The following is a 19,977-nucleotide window of genomic DNA, read 5'->3' on the forward strand; positions in this document are numbered from 1 at the left end:
ACCTTTTTAAGCCATTCCATTGTGAAAATCCAAGCCAAAACTAGTTTCTAGATAAATGAGGCAAACTTTTATTTTAAAGAGGGCTTTGAACTGGTTTTACAAAACATCAGTAAACAAAAATGTTGCAGCCCATATTACTTACAAGAAATGGTTATTTCTGTATGACTCAGCTCTTTAGTCTCTCTCTCTCTTTTTTTTTACTCTTTTTAGATCTCTAAATACACAAACCATTTCCTCTCAAGGAAGTCTGGCTTGCCATTTTATAGCCAGAGATATTTATTTAGTCTAAAAACTAGTCAATAAAACAGGAGAGCCATCATCTATTTGTAATTAACCAAGATGAATGTAATACAACCAAGCACTGAATTCTAACAGACAGAAAGAGTAGAGAAGTCAAGAATTCAAGACACTCACAACTTTGGTCTTAGAGGCATGGTCTTTGAGTCATTAAAAAAAAAAACGTCAAGAGGTTCCCAAGCTTGATTTTCTGGCCCTCCAATCCCATATTTAAGAATAATAAGAGGGGAAAAAAATCCAGTGCTAAGGCATGATTACAATATATTTTTCACAAAGTAATTACACACTGTTCTAAATTAAGATTGATCTGCAAAGTTAGCAAGAGCTTATTCCAACCATCTCATGGAAAACCTTACAAAAAGAGAATGTAAAAGCCAATGGATTTGATTCAGCCTTACATGTGGATTAGTGATTACCCACCCATCATAAAGCTGTAGTCCCATGAGAATGAAACTTTTGTGTCCCTGGGTATCCGAGGACCATTTCTAATGGGATAGACTCCTCTAAAAGTATGAAGTAGTAGTTTTCCTATCACTTAACCCTAGAGTTAACAGAGAGATGAAAATTAACCACCAGTAAATCAGTGACTATATCTATCCTCAAAGTTTAATGCTATAAAATAGAATATTACATCAGAGGGGAAGAGGCTTTGAGTACCATAAAGAAAACAGATGTTAGACATGTGACATTTTTGTGGCCAAGTGAACACTTCTCTGCAGTTGTAGAATCTGTGAAAGTGTCAAATAAATGTAAGCAGACAGAATAATATAGCAGAAAGAATGTGAGCCCTGGAGTCAGGCAGATATAGGGGCTTAAATCCCAAAATGCCTCATTGTAACTGTGCAACTTTGGGAAAGTGGTGTTCCCTCTCTAAGCCTCAATTTCACACCTGTAGAAGAGTTTTGTTAAGAGGATAGAATTAGAAAAGGTGTGTTAAAGACATAGCACAGGCCTGGTGTGAAGTGGATACGAAATCTCTCTCCCACCTCCCTCACGCACACCCAACAAGTTCTCACCTTCCTCCCTGGGCTCCCACCATCACCTCTGTCCCCATCTTCTCCAAAGCACTTTATATACGTATTGCAGCATGTTCTTTCTACAACTATATCCTGAAAACAGAATCCATGTCACATAATGATTTTTTTCATCTGTATTAACCTACGTCACATTACACACTAAAGATACAAAATTCCCTCAAGATTTTAAAAATTATTAGAATGAATAGACCTAGTAAAGGGTGGTGCTTAAAAAAAACAACTTACAAGTTGCTTCCGTAAGATGCTTGGAAGAGATTGCAGTGTGATGCTGAGAGGCTGAGTATATGCAAATCCTCTGCCAAACTCCAGCTCCTGGAGCTCCTCTAATTTATAGACACCTTCCAGGCCAACAGTCAGGAGTCCAGAGAATCCTTCAAAACACCAACAGGGAGGCAATGTACTTGCATGTCCTTTGAGGGGTCTGATTTTGTTTTGGCCTCAGATATCCATCCATCACCCCACCCTTCCTATATCCTCATCTGTCTTGTCTCAAACAGCATTTGTGTTAAAATCAAAACCAGCTGATGGCATGCCTTCTCGAAGAATTGGCCTGATACCTTTCAATCCCAGCAGCTAAAAGGTAAAGTTAGGTGGGACCAAAAAGGACTCTGAGAGCTTTCTTATAGCCCCTATTTTTCCATACAGGGTTTTCCCCCATTATTGTATTAAGTTGCATCCTTTAAAACCCATTCTTGAAGCAGACTTGCAGTTTACTCTTAGAAACTGTGACAGTGATCGTTCACAAATATTTTGGTTCCTCTACTCAAGGGCACAGGATAGGATTTCACTTCTTTGTGAAAGTTATAAATTCTCATTAAGCCTCAGTTCTTTACCTGTAAAAATACTGTCTATCTCATGAAAGTTAGAACTGTCCATACAGCTTGCTCTGACCAATGAAATGTGAGCAGAAGTGACCCAGGTCACTCCCTGGGAGAAATGTTAAGAGCAGTGCACACATTGCCCCATGTCCTCTCCCCATCACAGGAACAGACCCCCTCCTTCTGCCTGGGTTCTTGAGTGAGGATGAAGAGGCACAGAGGAAGGGCATGAGACACACGGTGGATACAGTCTTGCTAGTTTAAGCCACTGAGATGTGAAGGTTGTTTCTCATTGTACTTAGCCTCACCTACCTATGCAGGCACTAAAAGGTCATCTGCATTTTTCCACAAAACAGAAAACGTATGGACAAGAACACTTTTCAGATTTGGCTAGAAAGCACTGTAGAATTTCAGAACAAATAATACTGTTAACACGCTCAACACTAAATTCACACATAGGTGCGCGCGCACACACACACACACACACACACACACACACACGTCAGTGTTTTGCTGTTGTAAACAGGCTGCTTTAAAACCTTATGGTTAAAAAAAAGAAAAAAAAACCTTGTGGTTAAAAGTTGTATACATATTCTTAATTATTCCTTAAAATAAATTCCTGGAAATGGAATTGCTAATCCAGCAAGTAGGCAAAGTTTGCGGTCCTTTGTCAGATATTCCCAATTCCCTTCCAGAGATGTTGCAACATTTTAAACTTCCAGGGGCAATCTATGGATTAAATTCAGTTGAAAGCAAGCTGTCGCAAATATATTCAATTAATGCAATACCTATTAAAATACCCATGACATTTCTCACACTAGAACAAATAATCTTAAATTTTATATGGAACCACAAAAGACCCTGATCTGCCAAAGCAATCTTGAGAAAAAAGAACAAAGCTGGAGTTACCATGCTCCTGACTTCAGACTATACTACAAAGTTACAGTCATCAAAACACCTACTAGCACAAAAACAGACACAAAGGTCAATGGAACAGAATAGAGAGCCCAGAAATAAACCCACACACATATGGTCAATTAATCTATGACAAGGGAGGCAAGACTATGCAATGGAGAAAAGACAGTGGCTTCAATAAGTGGTTCTGGGAAAACCAGACATGTTAAAAGAATAAAATTAGAACATTTTCTCACACTATATACAAAAATAAACTCAAAATGGATAAAAGACCTAAATAAAAAACCAGAAACCATAAAACTCCTAGAAGAAAACATAGGCAGAAAAACTCTGACAAAAATCATAGCATTATTTTTTTGGATCTGTCTCCTAAGGCAAAGGAAACAAAAGCAAAAATAAAGAAATGGGACCTAACATCAAAGGAAACAATCAACAAAATGAAAAAACAACCTATGGAGTGGGAGAAGATATTTGCAAATGATATGACCAGTAAGGGGTTAATATCCAAAATATACAAACAGCTCATACAACTCAATACCAAAAAAACAAAAAAAATAAATAAACAAAAAAAAAAAAAAACCCAATTAAGAAATGGGCAGGAGACCTGAATAGACATTTTTGCAAAGAAGACATACAGATGACCAACAGGCACATGAAAAGATACTCAACATCACTAATCATCAGAGAAATGCAAACCAAAACCACAATGAGATATCACCTCACACCTGTCAGAATGGCTATCATCAGAAAGTCTACACATCACCAAGAAATCTACAAACAATAAATGTTGGAGAGGATGTGGAGAAAAGGGAACCCTCCTACACTGTTGGTAGGAATGTAAATTGGTGCAGCCACTATGAAGAACAGTATGGAGGCTCCTTAAAAAACTAAAAATAGAACTACTATATGACCCAGCAATCCCACTCCTGGGCATATACCCAGAGAAAACCATAATTTAAAAAAATACATGCACCCCAATGTTCACTGCAGCACTATTTACAATAGCCAGGACATGAAAGCAACCTAAATGCCCAGAGGAATGGATAAAGAAGATGTGGCACATATATACAATGGACTATTACTCAGCCACAAAAAAGAACAAAACAATGCCATTTGCAGCAACATGGATGGACCTAGAGATTGTCATACTGAGTGAAGTAAGTCAGACACAGGAAGACAAATATCACATGATATCACTTATATGTGGAATCTAAAAAAAAAAATGGACTTATTTACAAAACAGAAGTAGAGCCACAGATGTAGAAAGAAACTTACTAGGGGATAAGGTGGGGAGATTGGGACTGACATATACACACTACTATGTATAAAATAGATAACTAATAAGGACCTGCTGTATAGCACAGGGAATTCTACTCAACACTCTGTAATGGCCTATACGGGAAATGAATCATAAAAAACAAAAAAGAGTGGATATATGTTGTATGTATAACTGATTCAATTAGCTGTAACCTGAAACTAACACAACATTGTAAATCAACTATACGCCAATAAAAAAAATTTTTTTTAAACTCTACAAATTAACAAATGCTGGAGAGTGTGTGCAGAAAAGGGAATCCTCCAATACTGTTGGTGAGAATGTAAATTGGTGCAGCCACTATGGAAAACAGTGTGCAGTTTCCTCAAAAATCTAAAATTAGAAATACCATATGATCCAGCAATTCTACTTCTGGGTATATATCCAAAGAAAACAAAAACACTAATTCAAGAGGATACATTCAGAGTGGGGCTGGGGAGCTGGAGTTAACATGGGGGCAGATGGGTGGTCATCTGGGCAGGAGCTGGCAGCCCTTCAGCCTGCCTTTCGTCCGCTGCTGTGCTACCATCACTCTCCAAGACCACTGCCACCTCTAGCTCTCCGAGCTCCAGACAAAGGAGCAGGGGGGTAAGTAAGGAGGTCTCTATGTAACAGGGAAGAGCAAGATCTGACTTCATGTTGGATCTGTTTCTTTTACTTTAACCTTTGCTTTTCATTGCTTTTGTTGTTATAATCATACATGATGGCCTGCCTCCAGGAACCCTGCCCCTCTGCCTCAATGTTAAAGTAAAGTGCCTCTGTTCAGTTCACAGAGACAATCTGACCCTGCCCACCTGTGAATGGCTGCAGAAAAGAAGAAATTATCCCCTCCCCTATGCCGGCCAAGTTAGTTTTACGAAACTAATGGCCTTTTTACTTTACTTCCTCACATCCTCCCACTCTCTGTTCTAGAAAAGAAACTGGCATCCAGACCCTGATAAGATGGTTTGGGGGGACACTAGTCCACCATCTTCTCGGTCTGCTGCTCTCCAAACAAAGTCACTATTCCTTGCCTCAACATCTCGACCTTGGCCTGTCGTGTGGCAGCACAGCGAGCCTGGGCTCAGTAACATCTATACCATGACTCGTACAAAGCAGACTGCCCGCAAACAGACGGGTGGTAAAGCACTGAGGAAGCAACAGGCTACAAAAGCCGCTTGCAAGAGTGTGCCCTCTACTGGCGCAGTGATGAAACCTCAACGTTACAGGCCTGGTACCTTGGCACGCCATGAAATTAGACGGGGTTGGAAGTCTACTGAACTTCTGACTCACAAACTTCCCTTCCAGCATCTGGTGCGGGAAATTACTCGGGACTTCAAAACAGATCTGTGCTTCCAGAGTACAGCCATTGGTGCTTTGCAGGAGGCAGATGAGGGCTATCTGGTTGGCCTTTTTGAAGACACCAATCTGTGTGCTAACCACACCAAATGTGTAACAATTACGCCAAAAGACATCCAGCTGGCACGCCGCATACGTGGAGAACGTGCTTAAGGATCCACTATGGGACTTCCCAGGTGGCACAGTGGTCAAGAATCTGCCTGCCAATGCAGGGGACACAGGTTGGACCCCTGGGCCGGGAAGATCCCACGTGCAGAGGAGCAACTAAGCCTGTGCGTCACAACTACTGAGCCTGTGCTCTAGAGTCCGTGAGCCACAACTATTGAGCCCATGTGCCACAACTACTGAAGCCTGGGCGCCTAGAGCCTGTGCTCCTCAACAAGAGAAGCTACCGCAATGAGAAGCCCACACACTGCAACGAAGAGTAGCCCCCACTCACCACAACTAAAGAAAGCCCGCATGCAGCAACGAAGACCCAATGCAGCAAATAAATAAATAAAATTAATAAAAAAATTCTTTTAAAGAAAGAATCCACTATGATGGGAAACATTTCATTATTCTCTTCTTCCTGTTAATGGTAGTTCTGAACATTAGATTCTTTTGCCATGGGGTCAAAATGTACCTAAGTATATGATTGCAAGTGGAAAAATAGGGGACAGAAATCAGGTATTGGCAGTTTTTCCATTTTAATTTGTGTGTGAATTTTTAATATACATGCAGAGACATAAAGTACGAATGCAGGTCAAAATGTTTCAGTGAACATTTTCAGCAGTTCAATTTTATAGCAATTATAAATACAACCTGTTAAATTTTTCTGGACAATGCCAGCATTTGGATTTTTTAAAACAAGTAAATTTCTTATTGACTGCAACTAAATGGTGTTTGTAGCATTTTTATCATACAGTAGATTCCATCCATTCACTATACTTTTCTAACTGAGTTGTCCTACATGCAAGTACAAGTTTTCAGTGTTGTCTGTCTTCTGTGCTGTTCATGTAAGTTTGCTATTAAAATACATTAAGCTAAAAAGAAAAAAGAAAAAGATACATTCACCCCAATGTTCATAGCAGCATTACTTACTATAGTCAAGATATAGAAGCAACCTAAGTGTCCATCAATAGATGAATGCATAAAGAAGATGTGGTATATATAGTTGCCTCTTGCACAATAGGGGTTTGAACTGCATGGGTCCACCTATACACAGACATTTTCAATAAATGAGTACTATGGTACTACATGATGTGTGGCTGGTTGAATCCATGGATTCAACTGTGAATTGAATCGTGGATACGGAGGGCCAGCTATAAAGTTACACATGGATTTTCAGCTGCACGGGGGGCTGGCACCCCTAACCCCCGGGTTGTTCAAGGGTCAACGGTATATACAAGGATATATTACTCAGCCATAAAGAAAAATGAAATCTTGCCATTTGCAACAACATGGATGGACCTGGAGAGTATTATGCTTAGCGAAGTAAGTCAGACAGAGAAAGACAAATACTTTACGTTATCACTTATATGTAGAACATAAAAAATAAAGCAAATGAATGACTATAACAGGTATAGAGAACAAACTAGTAGTTACCAGTGGGGAGGGTGTTGTGGCAAGACAGAGGTAGGGCACTAAGAAAAACAAACTCCCATGTATAAAAGGCTACAAGGATATATCATATAGCCAGTATTTTATAATATCTGGAAATGGAGTACAATCTCTAAAGATATTGAGTTACTATCTTGGACATCTGAAACTAATATAATAATGTGAACCAACTATACTTCGATTATATGGATATATATGTACATATACACATACGTATGCAGCAGACCTTGGAGATGGATAAAGAGGAAGAATCAGGGAGCAAAGGAGGAAAGAAGGACAGTGGAAAATGTAAGGCCCAGCCTTAGGGTGATTTTAGTTTATGAAAAGGAGACAAATGGACCCCTAGATAGCCTAAAAGAGTGGAGAGCACCCACTCCCCAGGAAGCAGGAGCTGCCCCTGAACCCCCCAAAGCAGACGCCAGGCTGGGAATTGGTCCATCCTATCTCACTCAGAGCAACCCTTGGTCGGTGGCAGGGAGGTGGGGCCCTGGGTCTCTCAGCCGTGAGAGCCCCCTGATTCACATGAAGAGGGAGACTGGGAATCAGCCTGGTGGGCACTGAACTCCCACCACCTAGGTTAGCACGGGGGCTTACAGATTCCAGTGCCATCTGGAAATCTGAAAGATCATCTCAGCTCTCGAGGGAGGAACAAGGCCCACGCAGGGCAACTCCCTGCACTTACCTTTGCTGCGGAGAAGCTCGGATGTTTCCTTCAGTCTCTCTAAATCATCATCCAGTCCATCTGTGAATACTAAAAGGACCTGTTGTTTATGAGCGAGAGGGTGGTGGGGAAGCAGGGAGAGAAGGAGGTGGGAGAAGGAGGAGGAAGGAAAGGAAGAGGGGGAAAGGCAGTGGAGAAGATGAATGCTGTAAGTTGCATACCTCTTTAAAAGAGCAAGAGTAAACTTTGCTCTCCTGGCTGTACCCAGCCTTTCACCCTGTTCTGTTCTGTTTCACCCATTCATCTATTTGTTACTTTATTACACATTCACTTATACTTCAATGTCCTCCTACACATACTTCCCCCATCCAAAAAAAAAAACCGAATATTTGAACTAGCTGAATGGATTCACTTAAAAATATCTTTCAAAAATTGTCTTACAATATTCATCTGCATCAATGCAAAACTCCCAAAATTTTAATGCATTTTCTACAATTAAAATATGTTACCTTTACTCACAGAAAAATTTAACTTAAAAAGTGAATTACATTTTTCAAGAAATAAATCCATTGGATGCAGGATTGAAAGAAAAATTCAATTGTAACTTTCAAAGTTCAGGGATATCATTTCCTAATACATGTCACATGAGATCTTTTCATCTCTGTGGACTTCTGTGGGTGCATAGTTCTGGGGTACCACGAAAGGAGGAGGGCGGCTGTGCTAGGGAGACTTTACTTTTCACTAAAGATGGTTCTAGAGGCTGATTAAAAAAATAATGGGTCCTACTCTACATGGCAATGAATCACCACAGGAGTTAGTAGCTTCCCAGTTGTCTTTGGAATGAATTTATGCCATAAAGAATCTGGACCGTGGGCAGCTTAGGTGCAGGAACTTTATCCTTTTATCCCTACTGCCATTCAGCACAGAGCCTCTAGGGCTTAGTAAATATTTATTGATTGAATGAAAACAATCTCTTCTTGGTCTTTACTGAGTAAGAGAACGGAGTTCGTCTATGCAAGCTCTCCAGTGAAGAACAGTTTAGTTGGCCTCAGTCACAAAAGCCTTATCCCTCCAACCCTGCCTAACGGCTCCATAACATGGATTCTCAGCAATTATTACCTTCACTTTGGCAGAAGAGAGATGGATAGCACTCTCTCCGAGGGACTGCAAAAAATCCACATCCATTTGGTTGCTACTGGCAGCCTGATGAATCAAGAACTTCTGAATGGTCTCATTACTGTACTTTTCAAAACTGGAGTCAAAGATAAGCTGGCCCTTTGCGCTGGGAACCAGGTAACGGAACATCACGTAAGTCAGACCAGGAACACTACAGCTGATATTGGACAGCACAGCCAGCTCCTGCATCAGCTCTGGCAGCAACACTTGAAGCTTCTGCTGAACTTGCCTCGTGGGAGTGGACAGATCAATTCCTACAGACAAATCTACGTTGCATCCTTTGAAGGTGGAAGAGAAGGAAATCAAATTAGAGATCTATAGGTGCACAGCCCAGCCCAGAAGATATCAATCAAGCCGGTCCTATAAGAAGAAACTCCAGCCAACCCACAGAAGTGTAAGCTAAATAATGTGATAAAAGAAATTTTCACATATTGAGATATAATTTTTCTGGCTTATATACGAGTTAACTTGAATTTTATGCTAACTAAAGTAGCCTATTTGTGACCTATCAAACACACATTGCACATCTGCTTTAATTATTAGAGTAAAGGACACAAAAGTAAAGAATGTCCATGTTAAATATAAAGATTAAATGCCCCTCTTCTTGGAATGCCAATGTTGGTCCTCCTTTGATGATAAGACTCCCTTCCCAGGTGCCAAGGCCATGCTGACTGGCTGTGTACATGCTGGAGTGTTCTTTTTTTTGAAAACTTGAAGAAATGTACCCCTAACTTATTTAATGTTCTTTATTCTGGCAAGATATAAAACTTTGCTGAAGGACTTCCCTGGTGGCACAGTTGTTAAGAATCTGCCTGCTAATACAGGGGACAGAGGTTCGAGCCCTGGTCCAGGAAGATCCCACATGCCACAGAGCAGCTAAGCCTGTGCACCACAACTACTGAGCCTGTGCTCTAGAGCCTGCGAGCCACAGCTACTGAAGCCCATGTGCCTAGAGCCCATGTTCTGCAACAAGAGAAGCCACCACAGTGAGAAGCCCATGCACCACAACAAAGTGTAGCGCCCACTCACTGCCCATGTGCAGCAACAAAAACCCAACACAGCCAATAAATAAATAAATAAATAATAAAATAAAAAATAAATTAAAAAAAAAAAGGCTGTGCTGAAAACTCTACTTCTCAGAGCAGTTTCTCAGAGGAATCTGGGAAGTCAGCTTCCAGGCTAATCCTCAGTTTGGCTCAAATAAAACTCTTTTCTATTCTTATTAATGATTGTTTATTGACAGGTCTTTGTTGTTTAATTTGGGGGGTGGCTTCTTACACAGCTAAAGCTAACTGATACACATGTACTATTTCATACTTCTATGCCTATTCCTTCTACCTGAAGTGTCCTTTCCCCTCCCCTCCACCCAAACCAACCTGGTTAACTCATACATGTCCTTCAAGTTGCAGTTCAAGTGATACCCTCCTTAAAGCCTCTGTGACTCATGTCCCCAGGTCCTCAAGCTGAGTTATTAAATGCCCCTGCATATCCATTGTTACTTTACTTGACCTTCTATCTCTCTGAACAAACATTCCCTCATAGTAGAGACTATATCGCCTCACTTTCCCATTGACTAACACACGTGCTCATTAAATGTTTGCCAAGTGAATGAAGACAAAAATATGAATGAGCCTTGAGTCTCTCTCAGCACAAGCTGTACTATTTCCTTCTCCCCTGGAAGTTTCCTTCATCACCCATGCACATACTTTATTTCAGAGAAGCATATTAGAAAATATCAAGACTCATAATCACTCTCAATGTTATGTTTCTTCTACCTGAAAACACATAAGCCCTCCTAGAAGGGTGTAGCTGGAATTGGCAGGGCCATTGATTTTTCAGGCTATACCCACCCGCTCATAATAAAACCATCCACAAAATTCCACTGAGGAGACAAAGGTTGATGGTCACAAATGCACCTGGATTAGAATTTGGGTGAAAAAAACTTAAAATGTAACTTATCAACCACAAAAGGGCCACTATTATTAACTACTTCCAGAAAACAAGCATAATTTGGGCAAGCCGTGTAGACATTTTCTGCTTAGATCAGCACGCACTGGAGTATTTGGCCCAGAATCAATCACAACAAAACTGCAGGTTTGGGGGGAGGGGATTTTGAAGAAAATAAATAAATACTGGACCCTTTACCAGTGAAAAGAATCATAAATGGTGGCTTAAAGTTTCTCAGGGACCTGAGATCCAGGGCTGACCCATGAGTTGTCAATCCCCTAAATGTCACACTCTGTGCTAGCTGGCCAGGTATGTTTCCGGAATAGAAAAGACAGAAAATGCCTTCCTCCTTTCCTTCCATATAAAATATCTTGGTTTTGTTTTGATTTTTAAGTCTCTAATTGAAATTTGCCATAAGGAGTTCTCACAGATGTAAATCTTATTTCTATATCAGATCTAAATTCAGAAAAAAGGAATTTCTGAGTATGGTATATTATTCCAACATTTCTAATTTACGTTTTCCCCAGGAACATTTTCAGTTGGCGTTATCCTGTAATGCAAGGAGTATTTTCTTTCCCTGTTAATGGAGAGGGTTGAACCTCGCCAGATAACCTCTAAGGTCTATCTCATTCAGCTTTATGACTCTAGAATTCTAGAAATAATTAGGTTTAGCCATTATTAAAGTACCAGCTAAGACAGAGTTGGAGATAAATATAAATCCTAATTTACTACATGGTTCAAAATGACCTGAGAAGAGAAGCTGGAATCCTGTATTCCCCAGGATAATCACCAGGTGCATATAAACAAAACAGAACAAACAAAAAAATAGGACTTTGATTCCTGAAGAACTGAACTGCTTAAGGACATCCCATAATCTATGTTTATTTAAAAAAAAAAATTTTTACACATGCACTCTTTTCAATTGATTTCTGAATTCACCAAAGGCACTGCAAAGTAGTTGATATTCTTTAGATAGTAGAATCAAAAATATTAATTTAATACTCTAAAAAATTGGCTCTGGCTTTTGACACCAAACTGCTGGGAAGTTCAAACCCTGCCTCCATTATTTCCCACCTGTGCTTCTTAACCTCTCTCTTGTTTTTCTCACCTGGAAATTGAGTATCATAATAATAGCATCTGCTTCTCATGCGGTTGATGTAGGCGTATTGGGCTTTATGGGTTTCATTATATATTCTTCCATATGATTCTATACCATATACTATACTTTATTGTACCATACAATACTTTATTATACATTACTATACCATTCTACAGCATCCTATGCTATGCTATACTATACTACACCATACTATATTATACTAGACCACACTCTACTATGCCATACCATACTCTACTATATCATACCATACTCTGCCATACAACCCTTCTGCTCAAAGTGTGATCTGAAGACCAGCAGGATCAGCGTCACCTGGGAGCTTGTTAGAAATGCAGAGTCCCACTCCAAACTACTGAATCAGAAACTGCATTTTAACAAGATCTCCAAGTGATTCAAATGCATGGTAAAGTTTGAGAGGCCCTGTTGTGCTCTACAAATACTGTACCAAAAGGCAGTATAGAACAGTATTTAGTACACAGACCCTAGAACCAGACTGCCTCAAGTTCACATCTCATCTCTGCTATTTACTTCAGCCAAATAACCTGATTTTGCTGTGCTTTGGTTTCCTCATTTGTAACATAGTATCTATTTATTAACAGGGTTATGTGAAGATGCAATGTTTTAACCTATGGAAGCCCTCAGAACAGGCCCTGCACAAAAACCACCATCTACAATGGAATATTACTGAGCCATGAAAAAGAATGAAATAATGCCATTTGCAGGAACATGGATGGACCTAGAGATTATCATACTAAGTGAAGTAAGTCAGAAAAAAAATACCATACAATATCACTTAGATGTGGAATCTAAAATATGACACAAATGAACTTATCTACAAAAGAGAAGCAGACTCACAGACATAGAGAACAGACTTGTGGTTGCCAAGGGGGAGGAGTGCGGGGGAGGGATGGATTGGGAATCTGGGATTAGCAGATGCAAACTATTATATAAAATAGATACATAGAATAGATATAGAGAGAGGAAGAGAATGAATAAACAACAGGGTCCTACTGTATAACACAGGGAACTGTATTCAATATCCTGTAATAAACCATAATGGAAAAGAATATGAAAAAGAATGTATATATGTGTACACATATATATATCTGAATCACTTTGCTGTACAGCAAAAATTAATACAACACTGTACATCAACTATACATCAATAAAATAAATTCAAAAACAAAAGATTCCCCAGGGCAAGGCTAGAAGGATTACTTTTATTTTATTAAGAGAGCCAACTGGGTCCTTGACACCTACCAGGGACTTGTAGATCAGATGGAATGCAGAGCTTGTAAAGAATTTCCTTCTCCAGGTTTTTCAGGGACTCAAAGTTTTCTTCATAGTACACTTTGCTCTGGTCATCAGTGATCTCCAAAAGCTGAGAATGTTTGGCTTTTCCCACTCCGATGGCAAAAATAATGATGTTTCTGTCCCTGAGGGCCTTGGCTGGTATGGTTACATCATCCAGAGCAATCCCATCGGTGACCACAATCAAATACTGAGGGACACTGGGCCGCCCTCCTCTTGCACTACCAAAAAAAGGCAGAGTGAAGTTCAGGGCTTTCCCAGTGTGGGTGCCTTCGTTGATTTGCTTAACATCCGAGATGGCTCTGTGAATGTCTACCTTTGAGGCGTATCGGTTAAGCCTAAATTCTTCCTGGGGGTTTGAGCTGAACTGCAGAAGGCCAATCTGAACTTCATTGGCACCAATATTAGATTGGTTGACCACTCGCTTCATGAATCCCTTCATCTTCTCAAAATCTTTTGGGGAGATGGATTCTGAACCATCCATCAGGAAGATAATGTCAGCTTTCCTTTTCTTACAGGCTAGGGGGAAAAGGAGCAGAACAGAACATTTACTCAGAGCCTGAAACCAATTAATTACAGGTCCCCAGGAAAAGCCTCATGTGACATCTACACAACACGAAAATAATTTTTAAAGGGGGTGGAAGAGGAAGTCAAGGAAATAAATTTCTGTGACCCAACACAAACCAGTCTCAAAATAAGACACAACTGTATGATAAAGATATAAAATTTGACTGGCTTGGTTCATTCTAGGTCATGGTCACTCTGTGTCCAAGACCCACTCCAGACCAGTGAATTCACATTTCCAGAATGAAGCATATTCAAATAGATTAGACACATATATTTGGGAGAGAGACAGAGAGAGAGATTGAAAAAAAAATTCTTACTCTCTGAGGAGCAGATGTCCTGGACCACTTCCTGCTGAATGGCCCTCAAGGAATCAAAATCGTGGGCAAAAAACATCCTCTGTTGAGCTATCTCCTGAAGCTCAACAGCACTAGCATCTCTGACTCCAATAGCATAAATGGTGACTCCGTCTCCCCTCAACGCCTCCGCAGCCTCGGCTACAGGGTCCATAGATTTGCTGTCAGTGATGAGGATGAGATACCAAGGCACATGGCTGCGAGCAGTGTCTGCAAAGACCTGAATCATGCGCCCCAAGGCCTGACCTGTCATGGTGCCACCTCCCTTCTGCTGGATGCCATCAATGGCCACCTTCAGCCCTGCCACACTGGAATGCTGGCTGAGGGTGAAGTGGCTGCTGATCCCGTCTGAGTACTGAACGACTCCGAACTGCACTCTGTCGGGCCCGACCTGGAACATCTTTATCACCTTATTCATGAACACCTTCATTTCGAGAAAGTCATCTTGGTGGATGCGGCCAGACCCATCGATAAGGAAGTAAATGTCTGCCCTCTGGACGTGCGCACAGCCTAGGCGGGAAGAAGCAGCAGCCCGTCAGGACAATTACTCGAAATGGCGCGTGGCAAGGCTCCGCATCTCGACACACACACACCCCACCACTCCCTCGGCCCTCATCGCTCCCTGACAGCACCTGAGCCTCTGCCTACAGGTGTTCCTTGGCCGGGAGCCTGATCAGCCCACACACTAGGCAAGCCGAGGAGGGAGACAGAGCAGCCCGCAGCCAATGATTGACAGGCAGTGACGGATAAATACCCCAGCTCCCTCCAGCGATAGCCTGCTCACAGTTCAGCCTGTGCTGGCAGCGCCCTTTCCTCTCTCCATCCGCACTCCCCTACCAATGTCCCCCAGGCTCCACTCCCGGATAAATCGCTTGCTTCCATATCCTCCTCTCAGAGTCTGTTCCTAGTGAAGCCCACTTAAGACAGGAGGTAAGCATTGCTTGACATTTCTCAAACCGGGAAGCAGAGAACAAGCTGAAAGTAAAATATCAGAGCGTATTTGAAGCTGTGGATTGTCTCGGCATCCGATATCCCTGCTTCCCATGCGAGGTATACTTTTTAAATGCCTGGGCAAGAGAGTGCACTTTTTGAAATTTAATTTAATTAATTAAAATTAATATAAAACTTTCTGGGTTTTTTAATTTTATTGACGTATAGTTGATTTACAATATTGTGTTAATTTCTGCTGTATAGCAAAATGATTCAGTTTACATATATATATACTCTTTTTCACATTCTTTTCCATGATGGTTTATCACAGGATACTGAATATAGTTCCCTGTGCTATACAGCAGGACCTTGTTGTTTATCCATTCTATATATAATAGTTTGCATCTGCTAATCCCAAACTCCCAATCCTTCCCCGCCTCCTCTCCCCCTTGGCAACCGCAAGTCTGTTCTCTATGTCTGTGGGTCTGTAAGACTTTCTGTTTTCAATGAGCCTTACTTAAATGAGTCACTTCATATTAAGGCCTAGACTCCACAGAGCAAACTGGCTCTGCATTGAGATCCTGTCTCCACCACCTACTAGCAGGCTTGCCCCACTGCTTCTCAGTTTCCCAATCTGCCAAATGAGAATCTTAACACCTACTCAGTATGCTTATTGTAAGGATTAAATAAAATCATGGAAACACAGCAGAGCTGACTGTGAAAAATTCACAAGTAAGTAAGGTGGATTCTTTACCCCTGGACCACCAGGGAAGTCCCTTGTTGTTTTTACCGTTTGCTTACTTGTTTTTGGATTTTAGCCGTTCTATTAGGTATGTAGTATTATCTCGTTGTTTTGCAAATCTCTGATTACAAATGATATTGAACTTCTTTTCATATGGCTATTTGCCATCTGCCTTTTTTGGTGAAGTGTCTGTTTTGTTTAATTCTTAACTGAGTAGTTGGTTTTCTTACTGTTGAGTTTAAAAGATCTTTGTATATTTTGACTGCAAGTCAATTATCAGGCAAATAATTTGCAAATATATTCTCCCAGTCTATAGCTTAGCTTTGATTCTCTTAACAGTGATTTTTGCAAAACAGTTTTTAATTGTAATTAAGTTTAATCCATCAAAACTTTCTGTCATGGATAGTGCTTTTGCCATTGTCTATAAAAACTCATTACCAAACCCAAGGTCACTTGGATTTTCTCCTGTGTTATCTTCTAGAAGTTTTATACATTTGTGTTTCTTATTTAGGTCTATGATCTATTTAAAAATTTTTTATAGTATTGAGTATAATATTATATCTGTTTAATCTAATAAAAGCATTGTATTTTGTTTGTCTTTGTTAAAAAAAATTCATGGGTAAGATCACCGAGTGTTTTACAATATTTTTGTCATGTAGCAGATTCCTCATACTTGTGTCCTCAATCCTCTCAGTCTTGTGTTATTAGTCTCCAGATTCCCTTGACCCAAAGAAGAATCAAAAGACTTTTCATGCTTCCCGGACAAAAGGGAAGTGGTCTGACTCGGGAGCTGGGCTTCTTTGCTCAGGCCATCATTTGGGAGGACCTCCGTCCACAAAGTGAGTGAGACATCCTTACATTTTTTAAAAAGTATTTATTGTTTATCTGAATGAAATTCAGATTTAACTGGGCATCATGTATTTTATCTGGCAACCCTAACCTGGAGGGGCAGGCAGTGGAAGGGCTGTGGCTTGGAAGTATTTGTTGAGTGCTTGGAGAATGGAGGGGAAATTATGGAAAGAGAAGGCAGAAACCAGAACCTTGCTGGAACCAGCAGCCACTGGTATCAGGTCGATGACTGGCTTGGGTCTGATAAAAGGACCACTGTGCAGGGAGGGGCATCCCTGCAGCCAGCCCCATGCAGCAGTGGCCCAAGGAGGCTGCCCCGCAGCTTAGGGCTTCTGCACTGACCACAGGAGCCGGGCGCCCTGGGTCCTGCCTGGCACTGCACATTCTTGCCAAGCGAGGCAGATGGAAATGTTGGAGGAGAGAACGTTTTTTACAGTCAGATGCTGCAATGAATGCACATCTGTTACACACACAAAGCGCTTGGTAGAGGGTGTGACGCACAGCAGATGGCCAGTAAATGGTAGATGATGATCAGCCAGGACTGGATCCTGGTGACCTTGTCCCAAATTCTAAGCTACTCTCACCCCCCCACAAGCACCCTAGACTTTGGGCTGATTTTCTTGATTCCAGGTTTCTTTTTTAGCTGCTGTGTAGTCCGGGAAAGAAATCAACTCTCCACTCTTTATACTGCTTGAGAATCAGAGGGAGAGAAAAGGAGACATCTCTCTCTTCTTTACAGAATATAGGCAGGAGGTGTCCAAGCCAGTGAAATTCACACTTAACAACTTTTGTTCTCATTCCCTAAACAGAGGAAGAGACTAAAACTACGTGCCAAGGAGAAAGACAGGAACTTATTTAGATATTTATTTAGATAGCCTTTAAATCTCTAGACCTCAGCACAAGTAATCAAGAAATTATAAGATCATTTAGTGATTGTCTCAAAAAAAATAGCAGCGATTTTCCCCTGAAGATGTAATCACAGCCTTGCATTTTTAAGTTAATCATCTACATTTCATGTTGCCACCTCCTTTCTATAATTGTGATTTGAATCTAAGAAACACTAGCATGGGTGGACAAAAGTAGACAGACAGACACAAAGATATTTATAACAGCCCAGAAGCAGCAAATTTGGGATTTAAAATTCAGGTAGTTTGAGTACAAGGAACTGTATTCAATATCTTGTAATAATCTACAAGGGAAACGAATCTAAAAAAGAATAGATAAATATGTATCACTGAATCACTTTGCTGTACACCTGAAACTAACACAACATTGTAAATCAACTACACGTCAATTAAAAAAATCAGGTGCATATATTTAACTGCTGTGTTTCTTTTGGTGTTGCTTTTAAACTGCATATACAGGAGGAGCTCTCCTAACCGACCTCTCACCAGATAACTGACATTCTTCCTTCCCTCTGCAACAGAAGCGTTGCTTCCACAATACACGGAGCGCCTCCCCCCGAGGCCCCCCCAGTTGAACACTCCATAGTTCTGCTTCTCTCAGTGGAAGATTAAGCCCACCGGGAATGACGTGGGTTTGTCCCCTGCCTATTTAGGGCTGTTTTGTTATTATATTTACACAGCAAATCAAATATTGTGAAAATCAATAGGATATGAATGGGAATAAAAGGGGTTTATCAAATCTATGAAAACCAGATTAACTGCTTAGAAAAGACCCAATAAAGGCGAATTTTTTTTTTTTAAATCATTGGTGTACTAGATAGCACCACGAAAGATTGCATTTTTGAGATCATAAAAATCAACAAGGATTTCTGTACTCAGATTATTTCCAAAGTGGTTAAGTTCTCTTCCCACATGAAAGAAACTGAAACTGGAAATTATAGAAAACAGATAAATGAAGAAACTATGTGGAACTCCAATCAGCAGGGTTCATATTCAAAGGAGCCTTGGCCCTACACAAAAGACTAGCAAATTAATGTTCATTTATTATGTTTTTTTTAAAATTCAAGGATGCTTGTGTCTTTTTAGAAATAATCTCTTGCTTTAAGTGACTTAAAATTTAGTCAGTCCACACTCAGACCCCTGTGGCTTGTACTGTAAATAATGTATTTTCAACAAATTCTTTGTTGAAAGGGATGAGGGGTAAGACAGGAAGGGGCAGAAATGTCCACTTCTCACTTCAAATTCTGTACTGTTTGGCATCAAGATAAAATAAAAATTTTATAAATTTTGTTTCTGTTTTTTTAATGAATTGACTCCAAAATCTTTTCTTAGATGGAGGGTAGAGGAAGTGGGTGAGTGGAGCAAGCAAAGACTTAAAAAAAAAAAATCAAATTTGAGAAAGGTACTCCTACCTTCTTGTAGGGCAAAGCCCATCCCAGACTTGGAAACCCTGTTGGCTGAAATCTCAGGACAGAGCCAGTTCTTAATCTTGCTTCCCACAACAGCAAGTTGCAAAAAAGATTCCAGGGAGATGACATGCTTCCAAGGAGGATATGACGCTATCTTCTCCAGGTCCATGCTCTCCAAGGCAAGCTCGGTACCCACTGCATAGACAGTCACCCCCGCCCTGCGGAGGAGGGAAGCTGGTCTGGACACATTGTCCTGGGAGAAACCTTCCATGATGACCATGGCTACCTGCTGCACACCTTGCTGGGACCGGCTGCCCTTCTCCTGAATGAAAACCTCGTTCCTTAGGAAATCCAAAGCAGCACCAGTATTGGTCCTTCCTCCTTTTCCCTTATAGGTTAATTTGTCCAGATGCTCCAAGATCTTGACTGGATTCTGAAATGTATCCAGAGAGAACTCAAGTCGTGGTTCCTCACTGTAAAAGACCAAGCCAATTCGCACAACATCTGGATGAATATTTAGAGAGCTGACGGTGGTCTTTAAGAATTTGACAACTTGTTGGAAGTTCAACTGCTGAGCCGTGCTAAGTTCCTCAATGAGGAATACCAAGTCAGCCGGGATAGCAGTCGGACACGCTATTAATGAAAACAGAAACAAGGGATTTAGCATGAGAGCAGAAGAATAAAGACAACA

General features: G+C 40.7%; 2 protein-coding genes across 2 annotated transcripts in view; one reads left to right on the forward strand and one right to left on the reverse strand.

Moving 5' to 3' along the window:
- Positions 1 to 19,977, reverse strand: part of LOC130855737 (collagen alpha-4(VI) chain-like) — a 108,054-nt gene that overhangs the window by 70,777 nt on the left and 17,300 nt on the right. Inside the window, exons 5-11 of the mRNA XM_057739699.1 lie at positions 19,290 to 19,919; positions 14,416 to 14,961; positions 13,481 to 14,050; positions 9,100 to 9,434; positions 8,002 to 8,080; positions 1,560 to 1,705; positions 1,314 to 1,406 (exon numbers count right to left, since the gene is read on the reverse strand). Coding sequence (XP_057595682.1) covers positions 1,314 to 1,406; positions 1,560 to 1,705; positions 8,002 to 8,080; positions 9,100 to 9,434; positions 13,481 to 14,050; positions 14,416 to 14,961; positions 19,290 to 19,919 — 2,399 coding nt within the window. The remainder of the gene's footprint in view (positions 1 to 1,313; positions 1,407 to 1,559; positions 1,706 to 8,001; positions 8,081 to 9,099; positions 9,435 to 13,480; positions 14,051 to 14,415; positions 14,962 to 19,289; positions 19,920 to 19,977) is intronic.
- Positions 5,463 to 5,873, forward strand: LOC130855738 (histone H3.3A-like). Its single transcript, XM_057739700.1, has one exon. It carries the CDS (start codon positions 5,463 to 5,465, stop codon positions 5,871 to 5,873), a length of 411 nt encoding a protein of 136 aa, XP_057595683.1.

Source organism: Hippopotamus amphibius, chromosome 6, assembly GCF_030028045.1.
Source record: "Hippopotamus amphibius kiboko isolate mHipAmp2 chromosome 6, mHipAmp2.hap2, whole genome shotgun sequence".
NCBI lineage: Eukaryota > Metazoa > Chordata > Mammalia > Artiodactyla > Hippopotamidae > Hippopotamus > Hippopotamus amphibius.